Below are 13,142 nucleotides of genomic sequence, written 5' to 3' on the forward strand. Positions count from 1 at the left end.
TCAATCCCAAAATATTTGGGCAACAAATATTAACACCTCCAGCAGCCTATATAAATACATCTTATGCAGGGCCGGTGCAAGGTCTCTAGGCGCCCTAGGCAAAGTTTCAGCCTACCCCCCACCGCCCCCCTACCCTCCTGCGAGGCTCTCACACACAATTTTTTTGGGGGAAATTAATGAATAGGAATTCTACATTTATTATTAGTGTAACAGTGTAACAGCCTTACCTGGTGTCGTTCGGATCACCTGCCAGTTACGCCCCTTCTTCAGCAACAATCTGTCCACATCGCTTGAGTCTAGTGGAGAAAGCGCAACAATAACCATTTTTCTTCAGCATAGTGTGCAAATCAAATATAGAGCATGAGGTGCCAATAAAATAGTCATGTTCTGCAGCATAGTTTTAAAGTCAAATATAGAGCATAAGGTGCCAAATAATAATAATTTTCTCCACCATAGTTTTAAAATCAAAAATAGAACATGAGATGCCAAATAATAATCACCCCCCCCCCCCCATTTTTTTTATACCTCCCCACTTCCTGCATTGGGCTTTGGGCACCCCCTTTAAAAAAAAAAAAAAATTGTATTTACTCACTGTTTTTCTCCTGAAGACTGGTCAGCAGATACAGGAACTGCATCTTCTTCTCTCTTCTCCAATGGCTGCCCAAACGCTCCTCGGCTTCTTCACACAGGGGAGGGGGTGGAGCGAAGCCGTGCATGCTGGAAGGGGAGGGAGCGTTGGGAAATAACTTTATTCACACTGTCTGTCAATGACAGACGGTGTGAGAACATGGGCAGGACCGGCACATTGCTGGACGGAGGCGCCGCCGAAGAGTGAGATTATCACATGACTGACGTCAGTGATCATGTGTGAGTGCGCATCGAGTTAAGAAGAGGACGGCCACTACAAAACAGCAGGTGCCACACCACCGCTGCACCCCTGTCCCAAACCGCTGACTAGATTAGAAAATCTAGTCAGCAGCGACCTGCAGGTTCCGGCGCCCTAGGCAACTGCCTACGGTTGCCTAATGGAAACGCCGGGCCTGATCTTATGTTATTCTCCCTGGCAGACTCCAAAAGTCCCTATCACCTTTATTGCAACATTATTTTTTTAAGTTGTAGTGCAGGAAAATCTTTAGTAATTAGCAGACCCCACCATAGAATGTGGAGTACAGACTGCATTCCAAGCTGGCTCCATCTCCATATTATATCCTCACATACAGGCTGGCCAACTCCAAGGTGCAGACTTCACATGTCCTTGTCACCTTCTTGTAGCAGCACCAAGTCAGCGCTGAGTGGAAGTAGTGATCTGTCTACTGAGTTATCTCTGGTAATTGTCATGTTCCACCCTGGAGTGCTGATGGCTGACTGCTAATAACGTGACAGCAGTAGCTCTCTGATACTGCATGTTATGTCAGTTATCTCAAATATTCCCAAATCAGTGGTTGAATGGATGGATTTAGTCTCATTAAACGGGTCATTTATATGCAAAGAGACAATTAATAACAGTGGAAATAGAGAAAATGAATATGCATTAATTGAAACTACATGTAATAGGCATCCATAGTGATCATCATTTTTATTTATATAGCGACTACCTGTTCTGCACCGCTATACAGATCATTTTATCTGAGGCACCTCTGTCTCTGCCCCAGTAAAGCTTACAATCTAATTTCCCTGCCACAGGCACACAAAGGCAGTTTAGTTAGAAGCCAGTTAATATACTGGTTTATGTTTTATCCCTGGTGCTTCAAGTTCCTCCATCCTTTGTTTGCCCACAAGTAATCACGGGCAGAATTTTGGCTAAGTTGGAAGAAACATCCTCCCACACGTTTCAGAAAATCAGAAAGAACAGTGCCCAGCGGAGCGAGAACTCAACCCAGGTTATTGCCAATGTGCTGCCATATTTTGACAACTGTCCCTTATTTCCAGGGTTTTTTATCTCTGGATATGTCTCTATGTGTCAATATTTACTGTGCACAGTACAACCTGCCTCATTCTCTATATTGATTGCAGTTCTCAATATCTGTCCTTTCTCGCTGGTTAATATATTTTTATGTATTCTTTATTTATTGCAAACAACAAAGAATATAACAGACAATTAAACTTTCACAATAAAATATATATTAATATTATTTGAACAATGATGTGAATGTCATGATAAGTAAAAGGAGGGATGACAAATGGTGGGATAGATGGGTAAAGAATGACGCTGGCCAAATTGAAAAAAATAAATGGGGGGATGGGGTTGGAAGTGGGATAAGAGAAACATCAGGTTTAAGGATGTAAGAGCGTTAATATTTATTTAAGATTAGAACAAAATGGCATTTTAACCAAATTAACACATGTATTGGGTTATGTAGTACACAGTGGTTATCCTAGACAAGGGATACTCATACTTTTAGCTTTGATTACAAGTATCAGGGTGCTATTATTCTGGAAATCCAAAATAGGTGGTCGCCAATAGACTATATTACGTATCTGACAATAAAGGGATCCCAGACAGCAGTAAAAATGTCAATGGAAATTATTTTTTAATGGTTGGCAATTTTGTGCATCTATGTACTCCTTAAAAATAGAGATGCTCACTGACCCCTGTGAACTGGTATTGGTTTTGGTTTTGAATCTGGATAAGCTTCGTGTTTTGGGTTTGGCAAAACCGCCCTCGTGTGTTTTGGTTTTGGATTTTTTAGAAAATATGCTGAAATCACATAATTTTTGCTCTTTTTTGTTCCTACATTATTACTAACCTTAATAACACTAATTTCCAGTCATTTGCAGTCATTTGACCACCTCACAGGACACAATATTATTTTCATACACTTTCGGACAAATACTGCAGCGACCTGGCAGGATGGTAAGCGACAGAGCAATGACTCAAACACACGGCAGTTCCTAGCACATCTAGGACACATTGGCACACAGCACTGGAAGAAAAGAAAAATGGTGCAAGATGGAATTGTTCTTGGGCCCGCCCTCCCACCTGTCATTATGTTGGATCTTAAAAAGGAAACCAAAAATCCCGAGATCCGACGACATAACGATAACGTTATACCTCGTTTTCGATTCCAAGGGCGCGCAAAAGTACTGAGCCAGCTCGGCTCAGTACTCTGATCCCCTAAGTTCGGGTGTGATCAGTTTTCCAGGAACTGAGCCTGAGCATCTCTACTTAAAAGGGATAAATTGACATCACATATTATATATTACATAACAGTGTATGCTTCACTGTATATTATGACTAGAATCTTTAAGAAATGCACATAAACAACTTATCTCTAAGGAAATGACTCCCAGTTGTAGTACAGATGGGATTCCTTCCATGGGCCCCCTCCCTTATTTATCTCACTCGCTGTCAAGACGGAAGTAGTCAATGAAAGCAACACCTGAGTAAACAGGTAGATTCAGGCCATCAAATCAGGAGCCACTTTCACCACACACCTCTCTTTGTTAACCCTTTTGAATGTTACATGGTGCATAGCTGGAGGCAGGAGAGCTGTGAGGTACGGAGAGAGCAATACAACTTGCAATACAGGGCATGCTGAACTACAGGCTCTCTGCCAGGCAATACCTGCATAGTGCATAAGGCACCATGTAATAAATACATGCCAACTCCATACTGGCAAAAAGTAATTTTTCATGTATATCCAATATCTTGCAGATAATCAAATATAAGTGTCTTACAAAGCGCTGTAAGAGAGATAAGACATAATAAATAGAGAGCATATAACCATTTTTAGAACTGAGCAGGGTACGCTTTGTTGAAAGCCAAAGCAGACGCAGCCAAATTCAGCATTGTGTTATCCTGTCTTTCAAAATCAAGATAAATGGTGGCACAATCCCAGTTCCTCGCGAAAGTACCAGAACAGCGGATTCTCCATGTATAATATTAAAGAAACAGATTTTACACAATTTGCTACAGGCTGGTCTAGTTTATTGAGAATTAACATTTTTGTGTTTAATCCCTGTGTCACCTTAGCTAATGTATTCCAGCACTGGCTGCTGCAGGCTGCACACCTCTCCCAGATCCTAACTCTAATTATTACTGCAGCACTTTAGGTAGTTCCAAGTTCCTTCTCCCCAGGGCTCCTCTGACATCTAGAGATTATTAGAATGTGCTGTTGTATGAAATGCAGCAGCAGAGGCTGGCGCTGGCTACACAGCTATTAGCGAAGCTTTGCTAATATTACCTACTTAAACAGGGTTGACTCTAAAGGGGAGAGGGTTCTATATGGCTCAGAAACCCTTTAAATGAACCCAGATTTCCTCTTTCTGTTGTCAGTTCCTCAATCTGGTCTAAAAATTACAGCAGTTTCAAAAGAGAGAGATGTCTCCCACCACTGCAGAATAAACAGGACGGCAATTATAATCACTTTTTTTCCTGCACATTAAATGAAAACAATATATTTGGATGTTCTTAAACGCAAGATTATCTGAAGAGATAATAATCATCATCAGTTATTTATATAGCGCCAATAATTCCGCAGCACTGTACAGAGAACTCATTCACATCAGTCCCTGCTCCATTGGAGCTTACAGTCTAAATTTCCTAACATACCCATATACACACAGACTAGAGTTAATTTTGATAGCGGCCAATTAACCTATCAGGTATCAAACTCATGACCGCAGTACTGTGAGGCAGAAGTGCTAACCACTAAGCCACTGTGCTGCCCACATATGGATAATGAATGCATTTCAATCAGTTGTGCAGAAAAAGAATCAAATCCAGGTCAAATTAACAAGACTTTGTGTTTTTTTTCAGGCCTATGGAAAAGGAGCCAGAAGGAAACACCGATTCAAGGGATCTGATGGGAGCACATCCTCTGATACTACCTCAAACAGCTTTGTGCGTCAGGTAACGTGACTTTACTGTACTAAAAAACTCCATTTTATCTTTTCCCAAAAGATTATATTGAACTTATATACAGGCTATAAAACGCATGTTATCTTCACACAGTAGAGGCAGCCATTTTCTGGGAGGAAACAATATGCATGCAATGCAGCCAATCAGTTTACCATAAAAGAGTGACATCATTGAGGTACTTCATGACCAATATATGTGACGTCCAAGACTAATATTCATGAAGCTCTGTCTCCTAGTGAATTCATAGGAGTATATTTACTAACGTGTTTGAAAAAGTGGAGATGTTGCCTATAGCAACCAATCAGATTCTAGCTGTCATTTATTTAGTACATTCTACAAAATGACAGCTAGAATCTGATTGGTTGCTATAGGCAACATCTTCACTTTTCAAACTCGCAGTTTAGTAATTATACCCTATAGGCTGTATGTTCATGAATGTTGGTTTAATGTTAACAACATAGCTTCCTCTACTGTGTATAGAGGGTAGTTGCAGTTTAAGTGATCTAAATTGTGTATGAGCAATCACTGGGTATAAGCAATGCTGAATGATGTCTTCCAGGATTCTCCCTCACTGAGCATCATGGTGTATGTAGTTCATTCTGCAGCCGTCTGTCTGTTTTACTGCTGTTGACCTCATTTACTATACACACTGCCGTGTAAAACGCCTTGGCTTTGCACCAGGACGTTTGGTTTGCACGTCCCATGCACGTCAAGGTGTACACCTACTTTGGGGGATGCCCTCACAAGCTGGAAATGTACAGAGCGGTGGACACAAGTGTAAAAGTCACATCAAATTCCAATTTCTGACCACATTTGATCCAACCTGGTCATCAGTTAAAATGTTTAATTTTCTCCTTAAACACTGCTCGTTCTAGCGTTAATTGTGGCTTAAAATAGTCGTCAGTGGACCTCATGGCTGCCTGTATTACACTTTTGTGTGTTACTTATTCTCATTGGGCAAAGTGCGTGCAGAAATGTGCCAGAAGTGCAACTGGAAGGCGAAGATACATCTCATTAAAAGTACAGGATGAGACCCAGCCTCCCCCAGCTCAGAACTGGAGCAGAAACCAAACCAAGTCCTTATGCGGAATGGAAATAGCCCTGTGCCACTCCGCTCAGTGAACAAAGAGGCTCTCTTTAAACACATTTATCTCATTTTAATATCACTTCTCCAAATTAATTTGAATTTAATTCTCTTTGCCCTGCTCCGTATAACTAGGCGTGCTGGTACGCTTACTGCGCACTTTGCCATGAATGCCCTCACTCTGCCAGCCTCCCCCCGTCCGCTGGTGCAGTCCTCTGCTTCTCTGCACACACTGCAGGCGTGCTCTCTGCTCTTTGGTGGATATCGAGGCGCACTGCACTACCAAAAGTGATTTTGCGCTGCACAGCTATCTCTTTGAGCTTCGGAAATGAGGTCAAATCTTTGCAAAGTTCAGCAAAATTTGCAATAATGGTAATTAACTGTAATATACTGTTTGATGATTACCACTTACATTTTATGGAATAATAAGATTCTTCTTTTTATTGTTGAGATAAAGCCTGTTAGGCCGTGTGGTATTGTTATCCAGTCTAGGCTTGAATCATGTGGGGATCATATACAAGAGGATCGGTGGGCTATTCTGTAGGGCCTGTCTGACTTGCTGTGTTACTGCAAAGAGATTCCTTCCAATGGGTTATAGATATCAGCACCCTCATTGTTATATGACAGATGAGTGAGACTTTGGACAATTAATAGATGATGGTGCAGTCGGTTCATACATATTATTTATTGTATATTGTTGCATAATATCATACAGTGCTGATCATATTTATTCATGTTTACATTGCATTGTTGGTGGCATTCTGGCTGATATATAATTAATACTTAAATATAAATAATTATATTTACAGTTATACTCAAGTCAGAACATTTATTATGATTCTTGCCTAGTATAACAATTAGATTCCTGAGTATAAAATGTATCTCAACAGACTTAAACTAGATTGTTAAAGATTGTTGTTTGTATACTGCATGAAAACGGTTTACACGTTTGATACGTTTATGCTTTATTAATATAGAATGATTGTGTTTTGCTAGCACAAGGGATACCCATGAAGTACTCTTTGGAAGTTATGAATGTGCAAATTTAATAAGTATTTACTTTAGTAAGTATTTTTAAATGCTGGTATAACGTGAATGTTTCTTGTAGTGTTATATATACCTACATTTTCTTTTATGTTTATATGTTTATGTTTTAGGTTAGTGGTCGGTTATGTCTGTTTAGGGAAGTTACTTTGTTTATAATTATGTATCCTGAGCAGTATAAGGCTGGGTATACACTGGAGGTTTTTCAGCCGATTATTGGGCCAATCACCCGATAAACGACCGCTCGGCCACATATGGCGTTAGTGTGTATACTTACACGATGAACGACAGTCGTTCCAAAGTGTCGATTGTCGTTACATTTGGTTGGCCGGTCTGTTTAATAATCTTGGGCCTGATTCATTAAGGATCTTAACTTGAGAAACTTCTTATTTCAGTTTCCTGGACAAAACCCTGTTACAATGCAAGGGGTGCAAATTAGTTTTCTGTTTTGCACATAAGTTAAATACTGACTGTTTTTTCATGTAGCACACAAATATCAACTTTAATTTTCAGTGTACAAATAACCTATCAAGTATTTGTGTGCTACATGAAAAAATAGACAGTATTTAACTTATGTGCAAAACAGAATACTAATTTGCACCCCTTGCATTGTAACAGGGTTTTGTCCAGGAAACTGAAATAAGAAGTTTCTCAAGTTAAGATCCTTAATAAATCAGGCCCCTAGTTCCAATCACCGACTAATCATGTAGGGCCTGATTCATTAAGGATCTTAAATTAAGAAATATCTTATTTAAGTCTCCTGGACAAAACCATGTTACAATGCAAGGGGTGAAAATTAGTTTTCTGTTTTACACATAAGTTAAATACTGACTGTTTTTTCATGTAGCACACAGATACGTGATAGCTTATTTGTACACTGAAATTTAAAGTTGATATTTGTGTGCTACATGAAGAAACAGTCAGTATTTAACTTATGTGGAAAACAGAAAACTAGTTTGCACCCCTTGTATTGTAACATGGTTTTGTCCAGGAAACTTAAATAAGATATTTCTTAATTTAAGATCCTTAATGAATCAAGCCCGTAGTGTGTATGCACTCATGATCATGATCTCCATAGAGATTACAGAGTCATGGTCTTTTCAGCCGATGCCGGAAATGAATGAATGAGTGACTTTTGTGCTGTGATTCTCTAAACGACTAGAGGACCAGATGAAGAGTACAGATCTGAAGGTAAACCGTGCCAGTGTGTACGTATGAAACGCTAAACCGGTCAGACCTTCGGTTGTTAGTGAAATTGTTGTAGATAACTCGTCGGTCGGAAATTTCTTCAGTGTGTATCTGCTTTATAGTCAGTCTTGCTCCGATTATTTCCATTATATTGTAAGATATTATCACCCTAAGGGTTATAACAGTGGTGTCTGGTATGCTTATAGTTAGCAACCTTCCAATATTAACAAGTTGCCTGATCCTAATGAACAGCCAATTTGTCCAGAATGCAATGTGGACATACTTGGTGCATCAGCTTAAAGTTATGGTAAACTTTGCTACAACGTTTGATAAGTAATTAAAGTGTACTTGTCACCTACAGACAAAGGAAGCAGCCATTGTCTGGACGGTACCAGTAATCAATCTATCAGGTCTCTGGGAACTAGTAATCTTGCTGAGGCATGAGTCACATTTTACCTCATGCCTCATTGATGTCATTAGTTCCTGATGAATTGATAAGTTGCAATCTTATATGTAAGCCCACAATGTGGATGACGTCATTTAACTGATGGATCAGCCATGAATATAAATGTATGTAGCTATATGAAAATGTGAAGTTTTAAAGCAATTGGGTTAACACACTCCAGTTGCCTTCACAAAGCTGGTTTGGTTACCAATTAAATATTTGTTTGGGTTTCCTTGGGGTGTTGTGGGTTGTGTGCAAAATTTAAACTGTAAACTTAAACATTACCCAATAATTGCTGCATAATTTGTTGATTCTATATGAAGAATGAATTTGATAATAATAATAATCATAATATATACTGGTTGTCTACTTCCTGTATTGCAGTTTGTTGGAGATAGCACGCAGGTAGATTATCTTCTGATCACTGTTATATTTATATTTAATGATTCTAACAACACTGTTCAGATAGAGATTTGTGATAGTTCCTCTTTCAGACCACTCTTACTATTGTTTTCTTTCCTTTTCACATAACAGGGATATTTTTAGAATGATTTCATCCCACCATCATCTGTTCCGTTCTTCCAGTTGTATAATTAAATATGGAGAACCAGTTTATATTTTGGCATTTTCTTCTTCTGTATTTCCCTGAGCAGTTTGTCATAGTGATACTAAACTGGGATCTGGGGAAACATCAGGCAGGCAGGAATTCTATTTCGGGAGGATGTTATTTAATATTTTTTTCACAATTAAAAACCCTTCTATTTCCCATGTATCCTGTGGTCATTGTAAAACTGTAAGAGGGCTACAGTACAGATTGCACTTGACCTAGGTTGGTATTCAAACTGTTTCTTGCAGTAAAAATACATATATTCAACTGTATATCTATCTTATATTTCAGAATAGGGATATGACTTTTTATTTGTAGTACTATGTGTGTGCCAATATGGTCAGAATATTTTATCAGTAAAAAGTCAGTTTTCTAATATGATCCAAGTACCCTCAGCATTTCTTGAAGATAGCATTGCAGTAGTGGTAAGGGGTGTTGGACTGAAGGGGCAGGCAGGAGACAAGGGGTGTTGGACTGAAGGGGCAGGCAGGAGACAAGGGGTGATGGACTGAAGGGGCAGGCAGGAGACAAGGGGTGTTGGACTGAAGGGGCAGGCAGGAGACAAGGGGTGATGGACTGAAGGGGCAGGCAGGAGAAAAGGGGTGATAGACTGAAGGGGCAGGCAGGAGACAAGGGGTGACAGACTGAAGCAGCAGGCAGGAGACAAGGGGTGATGGACTGAAGGGGCAGGCAGGAGAAAAGGGGTGATAGACTGAAGGGGCAGACAAGAGACAAGGGGTGACAGACTGAAGGGGCAGGCAGGAGACAAGGGGTGACAGACTGAAAGGGCAGACAAGAGACAAGGGTTGATGGACTGAAGGGACAGGCAGGAGACAAGGGGTGATGGACTGAAGGGGCAGGCAGGAGACAAGGGGTGACAGACTGAAGGGGCAGGCACGAGACAGGGGGTGACAGACTGAAGAGGCAAGCAAGAGACAAGGGGTGATGGACTGAAGGGGCAAGCAGGAGACAAGGGGTGACAGACTGAAGGGCAGGCAGGAGACAGGGGGTGACAGACTGAAGGGGCAGGCAGGAGACAAGGGGTAATAGACTGAAGGGGCAATTAATACACAAGGGGGGAAAGATGTTTTAGAGATAACCCAAAAAGGAATAAAGAGTAGGCAAATTGTGCATCAAATTATACACAGTCTTGGTAATTAGACAGTTAAATTGGCAAACACAGGGAAACAGGCAATATGCTTTACTTATGTATGGTCTAATAGCTCTTATTTCCTGAATTTTACTCAAAACAGCGAAAACTAATGTCTAGTGCACACTGCATATTATATTGGCCATTTACTGGCAATTATTTTCCATTAACATTCATCTATTCCATTTAATGGTCATGTGGCTGTGATTCAAATGATTGCTCTAAAATTGTAATGTGTCTAGAGAAATATTAGTCATGCAAGTACCGTTTTGTGGTTTGAAGCAGTATTCAAGAAATGGCACATGTCTCTGTGATGTCACTGGTTCCTAGAGAATTGATTGGCTGCAGTCTCATGAATATTGGTTCAGTCCACATAAAGCTTCCCCTTAAGGTTGTGTAGATGATGACTATACCTTAATGGACTGTAACCTCAAAAATTATCTTTCCATAATTGTGTCTAGCACAGGAAAATGTATATGCTGGACATAGCTGTATGTAGAGTGTATGAGTGAACATAGACTAATTGTCGCTATTGCATAGATAGGGAACTATTCATATGAGAGTAATGGCTGTTTCCGAGTCAACTAAGAACAATTTTATAGTAAATAATTGTTCTTGTACGGACAGACAATTGGCTGGTGTGCCTGTGTGGTCTTGTGGTCCCTAGCTGAAAGGTGTGTGCGTACATAAGTGTAAACACTGTCTAGCAGCATGAACAGAGAACGTTCAAGCTGTCAATGACAGCTGACAATGACCGGTTTTTGAAAGCCTGTCATAATGTCAGAGAGCAGTCTAAGAGAGTTCTGAGAAGGGGATAGATGTGGTCAGAGGGCAGTCTGAGAAGGGGATAGATGTGGTCAGAGGGCAGTCTGAGAGAGGTTTGAGAAGGGGATAGATGTGGTCAGAGGGTAGTCTGAGAGAGGTTTGAGAAGGGGATAGATGTGATCAGAGGGCAGTCTGAGAGAGGTTTGAGAAGGGGATAGATGTAGTCAGAGGGCAGTCCGAGAGAGGTTTGAGAAGGGGATAGATGTAGTCAGAGGGCAGTCCGAGAGAGGTTTGAGAAGGGGTTACATGTCGTCAGAGAGCAGTCTGAGAGAGATCTGAGAAAAGGATATATATGGTCAGAGGGCAGTCTGAGAAGGGGATAGATGTGGTCAGAGGGCAGTCTGAGAAGGGGATAGATGTGGTCAGAGGGTAGTCTGAGAGAGGTCTGAGAAGGGGATAGATGTGGTCAGAGGGCAGTCTGAGTGGTCTGAGAAGGGGATTGATGCAGTCAGAGGGTAGTCTGAGAGAGGTCTGAAAAGAGGATAGCAGTGAGAAGGCAGTCTGAGAGAGGTCTGGGAAGGGGATAGATGTGGTCAGAGGGCAGTTTGATAGAGATCTGAAAAGGGGATAGATGTGCTCAGAAGACTCTCTGAGAGATGTCTGAGAAGGGGATATATGTGGTCAGAGGGCAGTCTGAGAGAGGCCTGAAAAGGGGATCAATACGGTCAGAAGGAAGTCTGAGTGGTCTGAGAAGGGGATAGATGCAGTCAGAGGGTAGTCTGAGAGAGGTCTGAGAAAGTTATAGATGTGAATAGAGTGCAGTCTGAGTGAAGCCTGAGAGAGAGATAGATGTGGTCAGAGGGCAGTCTGAGAGAGGTTTGGGAAGGGGGATGGATGTAGTCAGAGGGCAGTCTGAGAAGGGAATAGATGTGGTCAGAGGACAATCTGGGCATGGAATTAATTGTCAAGAGTCAAAATAGGAAATAGTGAGAAGCAACCTCTAAAGAAAACAGTAGAACAAGAGAAAGGCAGTGACAATTTCAGAACAGAGACAGTTGATGAGACAAAGAGTATGGAGAAAACAGGAAGATGTAGACCAGCATGTTTGTAAATGTGTATTTATGTTTATTTATACACCGATCAGTCACAACATTAAAACCACTGACAAGTGACACGAATTACATTGATTATCTCTTTACAATGGCACTTGTCAAAGGGGGAGATATATTAGGCAGCAAATGAACATCAGTTCTTGAAGTGGATGTGTTGGAAGCAGGAAAAATGGGCAAACGTAAGGATCTGAGCGACTTTGACAAGGGCCAAATCGTGATGGCTAGACTACTGGGTCAGAGCATCTCCAACATGGCAGGTCTTCTGGGTTGTTCCCGGTATGCAGTGGTTAGTACCTACGCAAAAGTGCTCCAAGGCTCACTGATACGTGTTGGAGCAAAGTCTAGCCCCTGTGCTCCATCTCACAGAAGAGCTACTGTAGCAGAGATTGCTGAAAAAAGAGAATGTGAGCAGCACTGAAGTATGGGGATTGAAGTATTCTAATGTCTTATAGAGAAGCCAACATGCAGATGATCCTATGAACACTGCAAGTTATGGTAAAAGCTCCTGATATAGATTAAAAGTGAATCTAATTATTGTGCAGATGGACCCCCAAAACTGAAACCTCCCAGTATGGTGTGTAACGTTCAAACTAATGTGAAACGTGTTTTGATATAGGGAACTCACCTATAATTGTTTATAGTGTGTGTCATATGCAAGCTAATTTCTAGGCATGTAAAACTGCAAATATGTGTTTGTAAATTAATTCTTAGTAATAGCTTGACATGTCTCAGGGGAGCTGTGAACAACCAGGGTTTAAAACCTTAAAACTGAATCTAATTAATATGTCCCTTTGATTATGTTAAACTTCTCTGTTCTTCCCAGGGGGTGTTTGTAGATAAGACATCTTTGCCAACCCTCCCGGAATGTCCGGGAGACTGCCGAAAT

The 13,142-nt window shown here is 40.9% G+C and overlaps 1 protein-coding gene across 2 annotated transcripts in view; it reads left to right on the plus strand.

Annotated features, from left to right (window-relative positions):
- CACNB2 (calcium voltage-gated channel auxiliary subunit beta 2) overlaps window positions 1–13,142 on the plus strand; it is a 243,637-nt gene that overhangs the window by 19,366 nt on the left and 211,129 nt on the right. For both annotated transcript variants that reach the window (XM_075211922.1, XM_075211925.1), the window contains exon 2: window positions 4,760–4,852. In XM_075211922.1, coding sequence (XP_075068023.1) covers window positions 4,760–4,852 — 93 coding nt within the window. The remainder of the gene's footprint in view (window positions 1–4,759; window positions 4,853–13,142) is intronic.

Source organism: Mixophyes fleayi, chromosome 5 (assembly GCF_038048845.1).
Source record: "Mixophyes fleayi isolate aMixFle1 chromosome 5, aMixFle1.hap1, whole genome shotgun sequence".
Classification (NCBI taxonomy): Eukaryota; Metazoa; Chordata; class Amphibia; order Anura; family Limnodynastidae; genus Mixophyes; species Mixophyes fleayi.